General features: G+C 45.7%; 1 protein-coding gene across 2 annotated transcripts in view; it reads left to right on the top strand.

Annotated features, from left to right (window-relative positions):
• Positions 1-10,722, top strand: part of LOC105665835 (zinc finger protein basonuclin-2) — a 262,495-nt gene extending 251,773 nt beyond the window's left edge. Inside the window, exons 5-6 of one of the 2 annotated variants that reach the window (XM_048406309.1) lie at positions 4,710-7,434; positions 7,557-7,868. In XM_048406309.1, the coding sequence (XP_048262266.1) occupies positions 4,710-7,434; positions 7,557-7,729 (2,898 nt within the window). In that variant the 3' untranslated portion in view covers positions 7,730-7,868. Of the gene's footprint in view, positions 1-4,709 lie in introns of both variants that reach the window. The other variant, XM_012309351.3, reaches the window with a different exon arrangement.
• The last annotated feature ends 9,698 nt before the right edge of the window (positions 10,723-20,420 follow it).

Genomic DNA, 20,420 nt, shown 5'->3' with positions numbered 1-20,420 from the left:
CGAGCCACGACGGTTCGCAAGACGATAAAAACCTCTTGTTCCCTGGAAGTCTCCACTTTCACCTTCAAACAGTCGTGTTCAGAAAAACAACGACTCATTCTCCGCCTTGTACTCTCGCCTGTTTCCGGATAATCACCTTCCAAAACTCGCGTCTTTTAGCCGGTTCGCGACTTTCCCACACGGATTTTCCTCGTTTAGTCCGATAGTCTTCGTTTCTTTCGTGGCAAATCGCTCGTGCTGGGCGAAGTCGTGATGGTTCGCACGTGTGCGTGACCAGCGGAGGTCCGCCGGGTGAAAAGCAGTTCCGCGAAACGACTAAACGCTCGTCGTTACGTGAAAGGAACGCCTAAACGGTTGTGTCTAAGAACGCGGCCGGTACCGTGGGACTCGGATTTAATTCCGCACGCGAGCTGATAGGAATCCTCTTGGTTATAGGGTGGTTACACGCCGCAGAATTGTGGTTTTTCGATGAAGTGGAATTTTTAGGGTGGTTGACAGGGTAACAGCGATGGTGAGATAGTCGTTACGCGAATAACGTTACGCGTTAAATTGCAGCAATAGAGATTCGTAGTTGATGATTTTGGAAATATCATGTAGAATTTTTCATATTTTAAGGTCGTTAAATTCTTTTTATACTATCACCTACACGACACTGATTCCTACACGTATAAAGAAAATGGTATTTTAATATTCGTAAAATGAGCGGCGAGATCTCAGCGACGAGTAAAAATACTGCGAAAATAGGAAAATCGCACTTCAACGTAACGATATCTTGAATTAACAATAACCTATAACAAATATAAGAACCAACAGATTGCCACGTTCACGAGCATCGCGCCTACGTGTCACCCGTAATTACCATAATTTTCACAGCCAGTCTCCTAGATCCCGTAACTGTAACCTGCTCCTTCTCTCGTCAATTCATTACCAGAGGTTGGCACCGATTGGTCGTGTCGCAATTAGAACGTCGACCGGGAATAATAGAGGCGTTGAACGGTCGACGCGTTCTTAACGTAACGTCGAACGCAGCTTCCGTCGAATGGAGTATATTTAGCGGTAGTCGGTGTAAAAATCGCGCAACGTCGATGAACGTCGACGTTTTCGCACACCGACTAATATTTGCCGATTTTTGGGAAATTTTTCGTCGTTCCGTTTCGTTTTAATGCGTCTGGTTTTTGCGCTCGAAAAACGTCTTTTTTCGCCCATTTTTTCCTCCACCGCTTCTTTTTTACCCGACTCGGTGGAATCTGAAACTGGAAATTTATTACTCAGCGTCGCGTCGCGGCGCAAGCTACAGGACGTTTTTTCTACGGGTCGCTTAATGAAAAGTTAATCTTTGTTCTACGGGCTGGTAACGAAGCGACGCGGAACGTTTTGCACCAGAGTGCCACGGAATTAGAGACTTTTTGGTGCTCGTTTTCTTGTTCCCACAATTGATTAACGATCTTTTAAAGAAACACTTGACGGCATCGTGTTAAAATTCTTTCGTCTTAAAATTCAGTTTTCTGCGAGGTCAGTGTCCTTCTTCTCGTGTCCTGGACGTGTCCCGTAATTCTCCATTCGTAATTTGTTGGTGCGCCGTTACATGCCCACGATGAATGATCGTCATTCGAGGTTCTCTGTTAGCAAACTCCACGTTAAAACAGACAAAGAGATTTAGATTTGTTTAAATGGATATCGAGAGAACTTTAGAAAATGACATAGTAATCGGTACGATTATGTGGAACGTAACGCGTCGAAACATCGAACGCGTTCGTCCTACGTACAAGTCGCGATCCCAACGATTCTCGAACGTGACAAAGAGAAAATGGCGGTTGTCTCGTATTACAAAGTCGCGTTGTATTCGGGAAAGCCTTGCGCGATTCGCGTCGCCTCGCGTCAGCGAGCTCGGTGCGAAAAATAACGCGGCGTTCGCCTCGAATTTCGAGTGGCGTCGCTGAAACGAGGGTTTGCGACGCGGCGCTGCGTCGTTTCGCGGCCGCGTGTGCGTGCTTGAAGAAATATACAGCGGGACGCGAAAAGCGTCGCGCCGCGGTGCCGTCCTGCGTTACGTCGAGCCCGTCGGTATGCGTAAATATACAAGTTCGACGCCGACAGGGACGCTCTATATATTCGCATTGGCCACCCTGATTTTAGAAGGAGCCGTGACTACCTTCCGGTGTCGATACGTGACGTTCCAGCTACGCGAGACCCTCCAAACTGGATCACAATAACAAAAAAATTATGCGAAAAAGCCATCAAATTGAAAGAAACTCTCTCCTACCTTTTTCCTAGCTTTCTTCACGGAAATGTAAATTCCTCCCGATCAGATCATGGATATTAGAATTTTCCATTTTTATAGAATTTTCAATATATTGAAAAACAGCTTCGGCTAGTAATTATCTCAATAATTGAAAAGTCTGGTGACGAAGCATGAACTGGTGTTTCTCGTTCGATCTAATGTTGGTGCAAGAACGATCGGTTAATCGATCGTTGGGAAGTGATCGTGACTTTTGAGGGAATTCCATGGAAGAACAGGTGTATCGAAATCAAGAACACGAAAGAGAAACCGGCGACCTTAGCTGCAGATTTTGCGAGTCGATTCTGAAAGCACGTCGCTGGATGACAATGAACGGCAACGAGGAAGTGGTAAAATACTAAACAACGGAAATTGCTACTTTCTTCTTTGGGATGTGTGCGTACGTGGATTTGTTTTCTAAATCGAGAAGAAACGATTTCTTCTTGTTGAATTAAAGATGTCTTTACGGTTGTCGAGACGCTAACGAGGAAAATAATATATCGTTGTTGATTGAAGATTCGGACGCCTATTGGAATGGGAGATGCCTGAAGAACATTACCGTACGAAACTATTCTCTTTTGAATTTACTATTAGAAAGCTCGTAATCTTGTATTTCATTTCTATCATTTTTCTTTCTCTTACTAAGTACATAGTTGTTGGCTGTAAAACGCTCTTCGAACAGGGTTCTTCCTCCGACTGTGTTTTTCACGCGTAAAAAGAATGTGTAGAACTCATTAGATGGCCACATTGGCCACACTAACGAATCAATTAGCAGAATTTTGTCTTCTTCCTACGCTCTCCATCCACCACTTCTTCCTTTTTTGAAATGTACGAGAAATTCAGATAACCAAAGTCTATCCGATAATTACGTTCTACCTGCAATGCTACTTTCCAAATTTGCGATTCGTACTAGTAATACTACGATAGTACAGTTATTTCTCCTTTCCGGTATGTCAACAAATCAGGAAAGAAAATTTTCTAGTACGAAATTTGCAATTAAACGGAGAACCACTTTTTAATTGAAAATTTCAATTTTCAATAACAGTTTAATCTTCGATGTCGGTCTCACTCTCTCGCCGCGTTAACAACGTTTGTTATCGTTAACGAACAGGATTGCCTTGTCGATAATTTCAGACTCTTGTTAATCACGATCGATGAATCGTACGCAACGTGGACGTTTCACCGCGACAACTCACCTAGAACTAATTGCGTTAAAGAGAATAAATTAGTTCGGTTATTCGTCGATCCGTTCTTATTAATCGTCCTGTGCACATGGTCATTACGTAAGCGGCCTTCCACGCTACACGAATAAAGGAAGCGTTTTTGTCTAGACAAGGAATTATCATAAAGCTGCTTTTTATCTCGTAATTAGGGACGCGAAGAGAAGGATTTGCCTCCTTTTATTTAATTTTTTTTTTTTTTTTTTTGTTAAGTCATGGTAAAGCAGCGTAACACAATAATGTAATCAGGAGAAATTGATCATAAGTCGAGGATAAACATGAAGTAGCGAGTTAGTATCGAAACGGCTCGGCAACTGATTGGTTAACGTTCGATTATAGGTATGGAAATCGCTAGCAATACGGACCAAGTCTATTAATACGATTGCAATTCTAATTCCTGCAACGCTTCATTGACAGACGACCGTGACACACAAGTGTTTTTGCGGATTTCACGCTTTTTCTTGACGCTTGACGTCACAGTTGACAGTTTAGTTTGAATTTATAATCGCGTTTCGGAATTTCCGGAGTTTGAAACTTATCTACGAACGATCGGTAAGCGTAAAAAACTGAGAATTGTTAAATATTGCGAAGCACGTGTGATACACTAAGAGAGCAAATGGCTAAAATATTTATATCTTAAAATATAATATCCCACATTTATAAATACCATAATTCTTCTACGGTGTGTTAGGAAAGAATTCGCAAGAACTTTCGCGGACGTGCACTTGGTACTATTTGTCTGTAAACACGATATTGACCGTAAAACGCGGAATTACAAGAGGAAGCGAAACGACTTCCGCCACTTTGCGTGCGGCACGTAGCTAATCTCTAATACGTTATACGGCGTTTACGGTTTGAGGACTATTCCGGGATAATTGTCACGCGTTCCTAGAAGATGTAATTTTCTTCTGACATCCTTACGTTGAACTCGATCTTAATTGCAGGTTCGAGAAACCGCACTTCTATGTATTTTGCCATCAAAGTACTACGATTAATCCTTTTAATCGGTGGCGATTCATAGATTTATAAAGATGTTGAAATGTAAATGATAAACGAAGAGATATCCATGAAACATAAAACATGAAAACGCGATACGTTAGTTCCAGCTAGCTTTGGATTAAGTTATTTAATTTGTATTCCACGTTGCTTCGTATCTTAATTTAGATTAGAGCAACCTAAAAATAACGAAAGACGAATTTGCTGTTTGACAGGATTCGCAGAACGGCCCGGTGCTGGACCGATGGAGCATCTGCTCTCCTGAAGAGGAGCCGCTGGTACTGCAGCAGTTCCTCAGATTCGCCGAGACGCGTCCATTCGTGCAGCAGTTGCTGCTGGCCGCCGGGACGCCGGGGACGGATGCTATGTCACCAAGCAGACGACCTTCGCCGCCGACGATGCCACTAGCACATTTACCACCACCTCTACACCTACTCCACTGCGGTCTCCCGCCTCCAGGCTCGAGGTTGCCACCTCCTCTGCCACCACCGCCGCCGCCACCCTCCGTTTCGCATCCGTCGATGTCGCCCACGGCCCAAAAACACTACTCATCTTCGTCCGGTGGAAACTCCGCAGCGGGGGTGACGAGTAGCGCGAATTCACCCCCGAGAAGCCTAGATTCCCATCTGACGGTATCACCGCTCAACCGACTGCAGAGCATGCAGCCATTCGACTTTCGGAAGCTAGGAACCTTAGGACTGCCAGCGTTCCCACCTCTTCCACCACCACCGTCGGCCGAGCAGCTGTTGCAAAATAGAAAATCCATGAGAAATCCGCAGAGCCCGCACAGTCCGCCCCACCATTCGAGCAGCAACCAGCTCCAGAGGCCTCACATGCCGCCCGTAGCGCCGGTCTCCTCTTCCGCGCTTAATTTTGGACATCCTCTCTCGGTGGCGGTGTCTTCCGGTGCTCTTCCACCTAGTTTCCCTACTCATTTTCCACCGCCGCCAATGGGCAAGTCGTCAGGCTCGGTGACAGGCATGACGGCGCCCGCGGACGTGCACAGCGGAGGCGAGAAGAGCAGCGAGTTCGGTTCGGAGGAAGACGAAGAGGACGATGAGAATTCGGACAGCGCGTTAAACCTCAGCAGGCGCGATTCCATGTCTAAACACGTTACCGAGCAGCGACACCCTCCTCCACTACCTCTCCAAGCTGCTCCTTTAGGCAGGCCACCCGGAATCCCCGGAAGAAAGCCTCACTCGCCAGGCAAACGGCCGGGCAGCCAATGGGGCGCGTCCGCCAATATCCCTCCGAATCTCGGTACTCCATTCATCAATCCTACCACCGGGAAGAAAAGAGTGCAGTGTAACGTCTGTCTGAAGACCTTCTGCGACAAAGGCGCGCTCAAGATCCACTTCAGCGCGGTACATCTACGCGAGATGCACCAGTGCACCGTGAAGGGATGCAGCATGATGTTCAGCTCGAGGCGATCGCGCAACAGACACAGCGCCAATCCAAATCCAAAACTGCATTCGCCTCATCTGCGGCGGAAGATCTCGCCGCACGATGGCCGCTCATCCATGGCGCACGCGCTCGTTTTACCACCCCAAGTGGGTCTACCTGTTCCAGCTACCGGTCTCAACCATCTACCCTTCGGTTCCTTTCCGTTGCTGACTCCACCTCCCGACCTTCGATCGCCAGCTTCGCTGTGCGGCCTCGACTTCAAACACCTGGACTTACAGTCTCAGAGTCAGGGTAGACCGGGCTACGACGAGGCTTTACAGCAGAGGATGAGCGCGAACGCGGGTATTTCGACGACCACCGCGCTGACTACCGCGGGCGTGGCGATGACGACCGCTGCAGAGACGCCCAACACCACCGCTGCGGCTAGAGGATCTTTCTCTAGCAACAGCGTGGTCGACACGGTGTCACCCTCCACTCAGGCCTCTACCGCGGCAGTAGAAGGGGAAGAAGAGGAAGACGACGACGACGGAGGTATCGTAGTTGTGGCGGAAGACGACGCGAGCAACCTGCCCTCTAGGCTGCCTCTACGTCCTGGAGAGGACGACGATGAGCAGCCAGCCGACTTCAGTTTGGCAAAGAGACCGAAATTGTACTTCGGCGATCCGACGGAGGAGGATCTCGCGAGCAACGCGGACAGCAACGAGGATAACGACTCGATGGGCACGATCGATCAACAGAGCTACTCCGTGAGCCAGAACTCGATGAACTCGACGTCCTTGCACAGCAGAGGCGTGCGAAAGAGGAAGTCTCAGCATCCTACTCGATGCGCCGTTCTAACCGAGGTTCACTCTTCGTCCACAGACGGAGATTCGTCCAACGACGAGGAGCGAGTACAAAGACGCTGTCTGTCGGAGAGTGCGGGAATGTCGACGATAAACGACTTCCAGAGCCAACCGGAGGATATGTCCATGTCCAGATTGGAAGCAGAGGAGCGGAAAATCTCTCCGAGTTCTCCAAAGAATCTGAGCTTCAATGACCACGAGTCGAGCTCTCGTTCGCCCGAAACGTGCAACGCAAGAGATGGAACGCGGATGAACGGTGGCGGTGGTAAACGCGATACGGTGTCGTCGCAGGAGAACGCGGAGGATCTATCTCAGGACGAGCCGCGGGATCTGAGCTCGAGAGCGAGCAGCGTGAAATCGCCGAAGAGGCAAATCAGTCCAGAGCCAAAGACGTGCCACGAGCCGGTGGAAACTCGTGCTACAGAAGCCGGCTCAATTTCCGTGGCTTCGATCGGTCAGAAAGATCCGAATTCCTCCGAGTTGGCCGATCGACGGAAGAGCGAGAGCGAGGAGGCGACTAAGGAAGACGAAACAACGACGAGAGTGTCGTTGAAAAAGGAGAAGGAGCCAGAGGAAAAGGGGAAGGAAGAAGAGAACCAGGAGGAAGGTGATGATGAGGAGGATGAGCCGATGGAGGAGGTCGAGGAGGATGATGATGATGAGGAGGTGAACGCGGCGCTGCGTAATCAAGAAGGTGAGCGTCCCGATGATCCCTCCCGTGCCCCGAGCTCGGTCGACAGCCGTCCGACGACAGCCGACGACCTCTCCCACGACTCCTCGACCAACACTTTGCGTCAACTCGAGTCCTTGTCGCAGGGTCGCGCGATGCAGTACACCGGGATGCAGCAGGTGGCTTCGAGGTCTGGCCGCGGCTCTACCAGCCCCGTCAGCCTCACGACGCACCAGGAGACCACCATGGACAATTCCTCACGTGGCTCTCGTTCATCCAGCGCCTCACCCTCCACAGCGGCCATGGATACGGACAATAGCCTTATCACCTATGCCCGTTACGAGAACGGTGGCTTTGTCAGCACCCAGGAGGTTCCCTTGGACCGGGAGAATCCGCGTCGATGTACGGCCTGTGGCAAGGTGTTCCAAAACCATTTTGGGGTCAAGACGCACTATCAGAACGTCCATCTAAAGCTGATGCATCGCTGCAGCGTGGACGGTTGCAACGCAGCCTTCCCCTCCAAGAGGTCTCGCGACAGGCACTCGGCTAACTTGAACCTCCATCGAAAACTCCTGTCCACGTCGTCGAGTCCGCCTCTCTCGTCCAGCTTGCCACCAAGCTTATCGCCCAGAGTAGACGATACCCAAATGAATCCGTTGTTGCACAACGAGTTCCTCGCGAGATTATACACGGACGCGGGCATCGGTGCTCTCGGAGCTTATCCTCTTACACCTGGACTACCGTCTGCCGTTGATCTGGCAGCCAGAATACCGCCCCCGCATCCTCTTTTACTGCCACCTCACTTGGGAGCTACCTTCTCCGGCCTGTCCTCATTCGCCTCTCACCTGGCTGGTCTGAACGGGCTTACTCACCAGCATCTCAACCACTTGACCAGGATGTCGCAGGACCAGGGAAACAGACATCCTCCTGGGTCAGGTTCGCCAATGTCCTCGCCGGGTTCCGAGGACCGAAAGGAAGAAGCCAGATGCACGATCCCTGGCTGCGACCGGGTGTTTGGCTCTAGAGCGGTCAGGGACGCCCACTCGAAGGACCCACAGGCTCATCGCGACTTATCGGTTCTGTCGACCAGCGGCTCGTGACCGATCTCCTTCCGCGGACGCGACTATTATCCCTTACTGTGATGCCAAAACTGCGATCGTCGATGATCTCGATCGGAACAGGTCAGCGGAAGACTTGGCTCGCGACTTTGACCGAGTATATCCAGTCGTTCGACGAAAACGTGCAATATCGTGGATCCGATACCTTCTAAAGAACCGGAATCTTGCCACCCACGCGGCTTCGATAATTCTGTCATAGTCGGTCTCGAGCACAAAGCCGATCTCGTCGCGGTTCGATGGTCGTCGGACACGTTCAGCGAAAGTACTTAAGAAGCAGGACCCAGGTGATTCGAATCGACCGTTTCATTCACGAATCTTGCCAGCGACAGTGACGACATCCTCTGGTGCAACCTGGGATGGTAACTGACGCGTTCCACTCCCGGTTTTCGAGTTAGTTTTCGTGCAAACGCAAGGTGCTCCAATCTAGTCAATTCGGAAACCCTCGGCCACGCCGCTGGAATCGGAAAAATCGTCCACCTCGCCTATGTAGCCGCGCTTGATCGGACAGAATCTTTCATCGAGGTCGACGAACGAAAAATCGGAATACACGAAAGTCTCCGAACGATCGAAATTCGTAAGTCGAGTGCCTAGCGTGGGAGGTACGTCCGGTCTCGTGAAGGTTCCTGTTGCAATTCGCGTGTCACGGAGCATCAAACGAAAAAGAGAAAGCTGGTCGACTGAGGAGAGATGTTCAGCGAATCGAGCTAGTTCCTCTGCTCGTTTCTTTCCCTGATGATCGAAGGGGCGGTAGAAGAAGGAGACGAATGGAGGGAGTGTGGAGGTTAGATGAAAAATGGAGCGACGAATGGAAAGATCGAACGCGCCCTCGTTTCGGTCTTCCGGCTGATTTTATCATCGTTGTGATAAACGTAACGTTTAGTATAAATATGCCACTTATTTAATCAGTAATCAATTACTACTGCTGTATATATAAACATAGTACCTTTTTTCGATGTATCGCGTAATTAATCAATTAAGCTACTTCGACGCGACCGATGCGACGCGAGGGAACGGAGATGATGACGATAGTTTTGTAAAGGAGAACCGATCCGGGCCGGGATATCGAACCGATCCAAGACGACGCGCTACGCGTTCACTGTCGGCTACACTATAAATATTAAAGTGCCCAGAACTCTTAATCCTTTCATCGTTCTTCGAATCTTTAAATACGAATCACAATGTTTTTTTACTGTCTTCGTCCGCGTATTACGATTCACGTGTATAATTCCAAAAAATCAGCGCATCAAGTACCCTAAATCATCTTCGATCCTAGATACCGACACAGTTCTAAACACAGCCCAGATTACCTCTTAAATACTATCCTTCGATGCTAAACGCTTTCAAACACTCCTAATCGGCAGTGAACGCACCGATACGCAAAACAACGAGTAAAGAATGATAAAAAGGAATGATCGAGTGTAGAGGTCCGAAGTGATCGTCGCGGCGAGCAAAACGGCGGGCAAACAGATCGATCACTGAATCAAAGCTTACGTCGTCTCGCGCTAGATAAATGAGAATAGATAGATTTTATTTATTGTTTCCTAGGGATCCTACACGAGAACACACGCTGTACCAGCGGCCAGTAGCGGGCACTGCCGCGGAGATTTCCTTCCTACGTCATCGAACGATCGCCTGTCGTTCGATCGTAGTCGATCGTCGATCGATCGTATTGGAAATAATCGAACGAATTCGGGGAAACACGAGAAAAATACAAAAAAAGAAAACGTGGAAGAAATTTTGTACGACGTTCGAACGACGATCGACCGTCGTTTCTTTCTTTTTTCTTTCCGTTGTACATACATTGTATACCTTATTTTCGTAGTCTGTGCACGCGCGTGTGAGTAAAGCGTCACGCGTCACAGCCAGAATCTGCGTGCGAATCGACGACAAGTGAAAGAAACAGGGAGGAGGGCCGGAAACAGGTTCTTTTTGTACGCGCTTGCGCCCAAACGATTTTTCATGTTTCTCGGCTGAGAATGGCGATGTGAAAGAGAATCGAGAAAAAGGAAAAGAATAAAAAGAAATGATGGCAGCTCGCGACATACGACGAACCCACTAACTAATTACTCATCGTAAGGGCGAACCAGAATTTACAATTGTAATTATGTATAAACGGAATGCTATGATGTATGATATTATAGATCGATTATAAAGAACACTCATCTTACGAAAATAAATACCAATCGAAATCATTCGTGTCTGCGTTCTACGTTACCCTGCCACACTGTTTTAAACGGTTTAATGGACGTGAGTCAATAAATAGGGGATCCGTTGAGGTTGATACGTTGCAGCGATTCGAACGTACTTAGGTGCACGAGTTTCATGGCACGCTACATACATAGATTTCGACGGACATTCTTTCCAACGATAAGTTTAATATTTGTAATTGAAAGTTTCAAATCCCACTGACGATAACTTTAATAAAGGATTAGAGTTATTTTTTCTTTTGATATTAATCATTATATTTTATAACGATGAGTTTTCTACAGTTTCAATAAGAATATTTCGAATCTATGTTTAAGTATATCGTCGTCAACTATTTAGCCCAGATGCACGCGTCTCGTTGTTACTTGCAATTGTAACAAATTCGTATCCTTCACAATTCGAAGAAGCAGATTTTGACCAACAGATAAAAGGAATTTAATTGATATGGAAGATAATGAAAAGATTTTCGTTCCGTTCTCACTGATAACGATCACATCGATCGCATCCGTTGACAAAGTATCACACGCTCTATAAAAAAGTCTCGATCGTTCACGCGTTCCCCGGTCGTTAAACTCGAAACCGTGTTCCCGCGTGGCTTCTCGCAGCGAACCACGCAAAGGCCGCGCTGAAAAACGAAAAACCACCGACCCCGCCTACGACCTCGAACACTCGACCTCGTTTTCTGCGAAAGAAATCCTCTTGAAACGAGGGACGCCGGCTCGTTTATCAGAGATCTCGCGGGCGTGCACGCGCACGCCTACCAATCCTCGTGCCGCGAACCAACGCGAACACCAACACGAACAACGAGACCGAATGAAACAAGTGAAGTACGTGCAAGGAAGAAGAACCGAAAAGGTGGAAGGTTACTCGACCCTGGCGACCGACCTTTTCTTACGCCGATTCTCCCATTGTCAGCTCCAAACAAACGAAAAAGATTCGCTGACATCGTTGCTTCGTGGTAATTAGAAATGTCCCGGCGAGGGTACGACGTGGTAACGTTCGTAACGGCGATGGGAAGAGGGAGATGGTTAATTACGTGCAAGTGGACCAGAGGTGGACGAGATGGTTTCGTGCGTTGGCCCTCACGGAACTCACCGCCGGCCTTTAATCGGCCAGACAGATTAGATTAGCACCTTCGATTCCCTGAGACCCTTAACGTACGACCTGGCCGCTTAATAACGGGTACACGCGAAATCGAATCCTTCGAGAAAGAAAGGACTCGCGAAGATGAGACGTGATTAGAAACGGGGTTGTTTCGAGAGGGAGGGAACCTCGATCTGCTACGTTTAGTTTAGCTGGCAAGATGAGAAGATGCCGCAGATTCTCTGCTTCCTCTTAAATTACGATCGTTTAATAAATATTATTGTTGGCTCTAATCTCAACGATTCAAATTCCAACGTGTCGAACACCAGACAGTAAAGTTACCTACATCTTTTCCCTTTTGATCACGAACGTTACGTCTATTTCACTATCTGATCGTTGAATGGCGTCGGTATTTCATTCTCATTGTAGAATCAGTAAAATAGACGGTCTAAGACTTTTGTATCGACAATATTTATATACAATATCCGAATTTCTATCATCTACCTATACCAATTTACAAATTGACAAAATCCCATTCCTAAGCAATCCAATGCCAGTCACGTCGACGATCTTTCCCTACGAAAGGGCGCGAAATTCGATGTAGGTACATATAGAAGTTAGTAAAGCCAGCCTAGTGCTCGTAAAAACAAAAGACTCGCCACGAAGGCCCGAGATAAATGGATTTGCTGCGGCTTAGAGGCCGCGAGCCCGGCGCCGAGAACGCGTACTCGGATAGAATTTTACTACCGCTTCTCCGAGACGCGCACGACAGGTGTAGCGTGGGAGCAAGAGGGTTGCCAAAGGGGATGGAGATGTGGAACGGGAGGGAGAAGGGATTGGACGAGTGGAGAAAAAGGAGAAAATCGGCGAAAGAACGAGAAGGCGGTCTCCGGTGCACGTTGGCTCGCCCATCGATCCCCGCGCACCCCTGTCGCCTCCACCCCCGCCTAGCCATTTCCATACGCCCCAGCGTGCGCCGGAAGCAACGATGGATCTTCTCGATTTTACGCTCTTTTTCTCTAGAGGCGAGAGTATCCGATAGAAAAAGTTGCATCTTTCGATCGCGAGGTAAATGCGTTTTACGTTTATTTGCAGTTGGAGTGGAGAGTTTTGTTAATTGCACAAGACGATTCAAAATTAGATGATCGAAACGTGTGAACGCGCATTGATTTATAACAAAGGTTATTTCGATTGTGCAGCATCGCGATATATTTAACAGGCATAGTTTCCCGATTCATCTGCAGTTTTTGTTAGTTCGAACCGATCATCCATCAGTCGTATTCACAGTTTCAGAGACAAATGTGTTCGCCGTTATTCATTTTTAATGGCACGCGCAGGCTCCGCTTACGATCAAGAAATTTCTCACTCGAATGGTTAACGGGTAACAGTTATTATGGGAGCCCCTTAATGTTCGGGTAATTAAAATTGCAATTGGTTAAGGATACCATTATTACTGTCGAGAATCTGGAGATCCAACGCAATAATTACCTTGACGAATATTATTTACATTGACGATAACACACTAAAATATTAGCTTCTTTTAATTATTCCTATAAACGAACGAATTAATCCGCGTTTGGATGATACGACATTTTTATCTATGACATTTAGTAACGATTCCTAAATTGCAAACGAGCTTAATTGTTACCAAAATTACGATAGAAAGAAACAATTCAGAGGAGAATATAAGGCGCAATTTTTTCATGATACCTACGCTAGCTCTTTTTCTAATAAAATTAAGACACTCCACGAACGTTATTATCTTCTATTTATTATTTTCACAAAACATTTCGTGTATATTTAAATCGTCTATATAATCGTCGGTTTCACGTACAAAACAAATTACACGGTCATCGGATCATCATTTACAAAAATCGGAAAGAATTGAAAATACAATTTTCGACTTTCAAATAAATTTATCACCGCGTATACCCTACTTCTGATAATTTCGACAATTACCCGAGTCGAATTCCGGACAACGAATTTCACTCGTTTGAGAAGCGGTTTAAAAAATCGACGGGCGTTCGTCAAAAACCGCGAGATCCTTCGACGAGGGAAAAGGAACGAGGAAAAAAACGTTGGAAACGCGAGATTCGCAGTGACAAGCGTACAGCTCTGCGCAAAGGATCGTTTACCAAATTCAGCCTGGAAAAAACGACGGCTCCTCGTTCGGGGGATAATAAATTACCAGCTTTTGAGGTGCGCGCTTTCGCGAAAATTACCCTTCAATTATAACCCCATCGTCGATCCACGATAACGACAAAGTCATAACGAGTATCTGAGTTCCACGCAATGAGAACGTGTCCGTCGAAGCCTGTCGCATTTTGTTAATACTCGTTTCTATCCAACAACCGTGTCAATGCACCTGCGAGCCGAAGATCGCTATCTTCAAAGGCGAATTAGACGCCACGCGATGTTAGGGTAGTTTTGGTCGTAATTATTATGGATCAGAGGAATTTGTAATAACGTCTTTCGCGTAGCTACTATTCTCTTCTTTCTCTGTTGATTCAGCATCAAAGTGTCTAGTAAAATATTTACCAAGCACGTAAATACAAAGTAGGAAAATATTTTAATAATACGAAAATAGATAGGAAGACGATCGGAGTATTTGGACATTTTATAAATCATGGGGTAAGGTTAAGTAGATATTAGCCTCTTAAGGAGAATTATTTTATTCTAGATAATAAACAAACATTGTTTCGCGTTTTCTTCGCTCTTAACATTTTATTTATTAAGACATAAATACTCGATGATAGAGCATACTGTAGAAATAACCGAGTGTAGCGTACGCTTCCATGGCATTCTTTTGTTACTTCGATCGTTTTCACCAGAAGCTACCATTTGGCATGAAAGTGATCGAGGAACGATACTTATTAATAGCGGTTATGAGTCGTTACATTTCGCAGTAACTGTACGTGATAGCTGTAATAATTGGGAATTATCGGTACGCTGTACGAAATAGAAAAAATTCGAAATTCACGTATTTCACAATTTCGAGATATCCGGTAGGACGTTGATTATATGTACATCGAAGAAATTTATTATTATTCTTTGGAAAGGGGATGAGGAATGGACGATGGCGTACAAATTACCATAGTTGTTCAATTATTTGAAAAAATGAAACGCTTCCAGATTTCGAACGAAAGAATGACGATAACGTATGCGAATAAACGCAACGGCCGATAGTTGTGTTCGTTGCTATTACGCGTGATGAAATAATTGCTTCCTGCGGTAATTTCCATTTAATCGTGAAAGTTGATTAAAATTAACCGAAATCAGTTAAATAATCGAGCCACCAAACTCGTTTGCGAGAACTTTTCGAGATGTTTACGATCGAGAGGTCGTTCAATATGTCGCTGGAAATGTGGATAATCAAGGTTCATAATACTTACGTATTATTGGAAGAAAAAGATCGGACCACCTACGACGGAATAATTTCGTTTCGTTGAAGCTTTTTCCCAAGTTCGCCTCTGCCTTCTGTTTCACTTTATCGCATATTCATGCGCGTAATTACATTTCGTAGTTTCAATTGCAGTGATTAAGGCAGCTATAAAATTTGTAACGTTGAAGTACATAGACTTTACTGTAGTTAAATTTGTGCCATCGATTTAAAATTTTGCTAGGTATACAATTTCTATTCTTCGATTATTAAACGCATCGTTGGCGTTTATTGCGCGTAAATTTGTACAATTGTGTATAATTTTGCAAGTACGTAATACGCGACCTTCTGCTTTTCCATTACGAAGGTCTACCTTCCTTAAACATAGTAATACATCATAAACACATAGGAAAACTGATAGGTTGACACGTATAAAGAATGACCGTTTTTTGTGTCAACTTTAAATTAGGTGAATACTTATCGCATCGATCTCGATTCCGACAACACACAGGTGGTGTAATTATGCTATCTACGTGATTAAATATGTATACAGATACATATGTATGTAAATGTCAGCCGCAACACACAGTTACATTATAAACGCATCAGGATACCTTCCTGATACATCACGCGTCTTCCCTAAATCCCTGAATGCTTTCACCTTGTAAACTACGGACAACAGCCCCACCATCTAACCCGCAGAAACTCTATCCTGGAGAAAATGGACGACGATGGGTACGCCAATCGAAGGCACGATATATGCTGCACGCCGTGCCGTGGCTAATCGACGCGGTGCAAGCAGGTACCTGGTCCGCAGCGTGCACAGGCGCGCTCTAAATACACGTTAGAAGCGTGGCCAGTCGGTCGTTTAATCAGACGCCGCAGGCGAGCTTCCATGTCGAACCGTGAATATCGGCCGGTCGTATCTCGGCCGAGATAAAAATCACCACGGTAATTTCGGCGTCGTGCACATGTCGCGTCCCATCCGGCCTCTGCCCTCGCGCGGACCGTGCACCGTCCAGAGGATCCACGAACGAGCGTGTTGCTTTATCGCCGCGCGGCGATCTATCGATCCGCAGCTCGATTTCGATGCCGCGCGCTGAGCTGCTTCTAATCGTCGCCCCGCGTCCGATCCGCATCAATTTCGCATTCCGAAACGAATAGACGCGTTTCCGGCTCTGGCTGGAAGGTGAGGAGAAATTTTTAAGCAACGAAATTACTCGTTTGTTCGCAGTTCGTTCGTGGTTCAAAAGTGCCTTTGCGTTTCTAACATTTTTAGATCCTCGAAAGTGGGACAGATCAGCCGTTGCTTAAGAATTCATGTTTTATTTTGTAGAAAGAATTTCTTAGGAAATTATATATTAGAATATCTAATTATCAATTGTACAGTATTCTATGAATTTGTGGTATTCTACAGTAATTGATGTTACTTATTCTACCTTTCATTTTTGTGTTCCGTTTTACCTGACAATATTATGAAGTTTTCTTTGCTTATGTTCTTCGTGTTTCTCAGGTGTCCTCTATTAATGTCTTAATCATTAAATATATCTTGGCATTGATCTGCGAAAATTATTTACCCTAAAACATTAAATTAATGACCTTAATCTAAATTAGTGCTTCACGGAGCGACAGGAAATCGAGTTCCTGTCTCCTCGAAAGAAATTTCCATATTCCCACGGCGACTCCTTTCGAACGCAATCCCGCAGGTTTCACGGAGAAAACAAAAAAAGGTTTTACATCGTTTTCCAGGATATACGCCATCGTTGTTTCCTCGAAGGGGGAACGACCAAATCGCAGATGACAGGCAATCCCCATAGAAGGTGTATCTTTATTGTCGTAATGAGGCTGTTTTAATGCCGTCTGGAACGAGCCTAACGGTCATTAATGGTAACAGTCTTGCCCACCTTTATCGTTATTACGCGATCGTTAACACGTTCACGCGCACGCATATACGGGGTGTCTCGTTTGCATCTTCTTCGAAAGTCATTCCCGTAACTGTACCCCTATTTTATATTATATTTATACTAAAATTAATATATTTTGAAGTCGTTATTTCGAGAGATATATGCTTCTTATATCACAGACGTATTTTTAAGTTTTATTAAATCTGTCTTCGATAAAGCTCGTATTGCAACAAAATCGTTCGTTTCGAAAAAGTCTGCAATAATATCGTTTAGCGTTCGTTACGATCTTATCGCACGCATTGTATTCGACATATACGTACGTACGCAGTGAAAATCACCTACAGAATTTCCATACCTACTTAACGTTAAATTAGAATGTAACATCGGTTTTATCTTTGCTTACGAGTCGATATAAATGCGTCTTGACACTCTTAATGGAGGAATATAGTCGTATCATCGATGCGTCCAATTATCTCGTGCAATATGTAAATTTAACGACAACAACGATAATGAAACTCGTCGAATGACTTCGAATCGCCCTGCGGCGCTCCCTGTCCGGTGACATCCTGTGTAATTAGAATAATAAGAAAAATAACGAAGTCTCACGGTTAGTTTAACTGTTATGGAATGCAGGTTATCGAGTCGTTTTACATATTGAAATTCGAGACGAAGTGACCTCATTTCGCAGCGGCTTTATAACAAATTTTCGCTTTTACTTGCCAAATGATCCATACGTACGAAGTAAACAGAAATTTCTCTTAAAACAACATCGTCACTCGATAACTATGACTTAACTCGACATTTAGGTTTAAAAGGTGTTAACGATCCAACCGAGAATTATAAATTAAAATTGTTACAGGCCGCAGAGCGGTCGCTGATAAAATTTTAAATTTTCGAAACCCCACGCAACGCAAAGGAAAATAAATTATAAATTCACATTTCTCCCAAAACAATTTCACACAAAAAGAACCTCATCGTTCGATATAAAATTTAAGGCAAACCGATCTTTCGAATCCCTTCTCGCGTTCACCAAAATTCTCGAAGGCAGACAAAAAAAAAACCGGCACATAAATCGTCCCGCAAGTTGAAAATTAATCACGATCGAAGTTGCTCACTTATTGTTAGATTGCTGCAATCTCGAAACGCCCGTGGGCTCAGGAATTACGCCCGCGGAAGGAATATCCGGCCGGATGGCCGGAATTTCGTTGGCAAATTAAAAGGCGGTCGTTCGATGTTTACCGAGGAACGACGAGCCTTAGTACCAAGTGTTCGCCATGCCGACGAAGATTGGAACGAACGCTCTGACGAGAGAACTCACTTGTAAATCAATTTATTCGTTGACGGGCCGCGTGTGGCAGGCCGCTTCCTTATTAAAATTCGAGGCACGGGCTTGATTTTAACGATCAGGGATACCGTGTACGGTGCATGGGAAGGATACCTGTCCGACGGAATAGAGGTATTTGTTTTAAGGATACCTTGGACGAGTGTCACGAGTAATTGGTTTACGAGGATAGCTCGATTAGACAGCTAGTTAAATTAATAACCTTTGAACCTGCCCCGATACTTCACGGTGATTAACTGTAATGTCCGGGTACCGCGCAATTTTTACTTTGTCACATGGCATGAATTTTATGTGCCGTTATGAGGTATAGTAAATTTCTACGTGTCCAAATGATACAACGAGTATAACAGTTGCGTAATGAATATTCCCTCGATCTCAACCAACCAATATTCCCATCAAGGAAACGTCCAATTTTGTCGCTTCACATTCTGTCCCATCGGTAACACCATTCTATAAAGAACTGGAAACCCGTGGAGGCAACGCTGTAGTCGAGATTCATGCGAAATTTCGAGCGACCACAGGGCTTTTCCGGTGCGACCTCACGTCAGTTGGAATCACATTGCACGCGATGCACCCGAGCCATCTGGTATCGGCGATTGTCGCGCATCGAACTGCAGCTCTGTGCCAACTGAAACCAAGGTACTATTATAAATTTTAACCGTGGAATATCAATGTCATCCATATTTGGGCAGCTTGGCTTCTACGTGGAGAAAAACAAAATGTCGTGAGAAGTCCGAGCCATGGGCAGCACCGTTAAACGCGACAATTTCGCGGCCGATCTTGGAGACGCGACGCGATTTTTGCTTCCGTTCGAATCGACCGAAGACACGCGATTCTTTCGGACCAAGTTCGTTCACCGAACTCTCTTTTGTCGAGGACTCTGGGACCGAGTTTAACGCCTCATTGTTGACACGTTCAGCGAATTTTTTTATTTCACGTCTTCTCTTTCCCTTCGGACTCGATGGCGGGACTGTCGTGAGAAATTTGCCGCAGTCGCTCTGTCGTAGAAAGAGATGGCAAAGCTGCGGAATCAAAGTTTATCTGTGCTTCTCTGCGAAAATATCAAGCGACCGAGCAAATTCTATAATTCGCTCGGTGTCATTCGTAACGCAAGGATAAAGAAGGAAATAAAGGAAAAAGGACATCGATAGAGACGTTCGGATTCGATTTAAAATTAATATCGATAAAGAAAAGTACAAGGTTGCGTACAATTTGCGTAATCGAAGAAGAAGATACGCGTAATCCACGGTCCTATACCATTTGGTCAAAACTTGTTCCCTTCTCTAAATAGCTTCGCCGTGCACCTGCTAGGAATCATTAGCAAGCAATCGCTGTATCGATCATCGAAATTGAAATTACTGTAATTCGATTTCGGCATAACTATGGACCCATATGCGTCCCTCCCTTCTACGTATTTAATTATATTATATAGACAACCATCGAGGAAAGAAACCCGATTTAACTATAATCCTATTTATCCGCGTAATTACAAAAAGTCTGAAATAAAAGATCTTAGGGTAAGCGAGTGATAGTAATCTTGCAAAAAATCCTAGATACGCATCGAAGAAGGAAAGATTTGGCCGAAAAGATTGAAAGGGGGTGGTTTAATCGAACGGAAGTCCGTAGGATCGCGTCGAGCGACAGGTCGTGGCTCGTGGCAGGACGCGATCATAAGTCGAGAGTAGCGTAACCGCGTGTAGGTTCGCGTTGGGTTCGCGTGGCGTGCACAAAGCTGCACGATCGTGGCCATCGATAACAGGCCGTTATCCGCAACGGCAACAAATTGGGCCTCCATAATCGCGCTAATGCATCAACCGCGGCGGGCACGGGTGTGACGGTAAAATTGCGGCGAGTCCTCTCGTGAAAAGGGTCGATATTATCGCGCGAGGCTTAAGTACGCGAGAAGCATTGTACTCGCTAATCGGACACAGACGGCAGCGCAAAGTGCCTGGCATTTTTGCGCGGAAGCTGTAATCAAC

Source organism: Bombus terrestris, chromosome 6, assembly GCF_910591885.1.
Source record: "Bombus terrestris chromosome 6, iyBomTerr1.2, whole genome shotgun sequence".
NCBI lineage: Eukaryota > Metazoa > Arthropoda > Insecta > Hymenoptera > Apidae > Bombus > Bombus terrestris.
The sequence above is the reverse complement of the archived record's forward strand: the minus strand, read 5'-3'. Positions and strand labels throughout refer to the sequence as shown.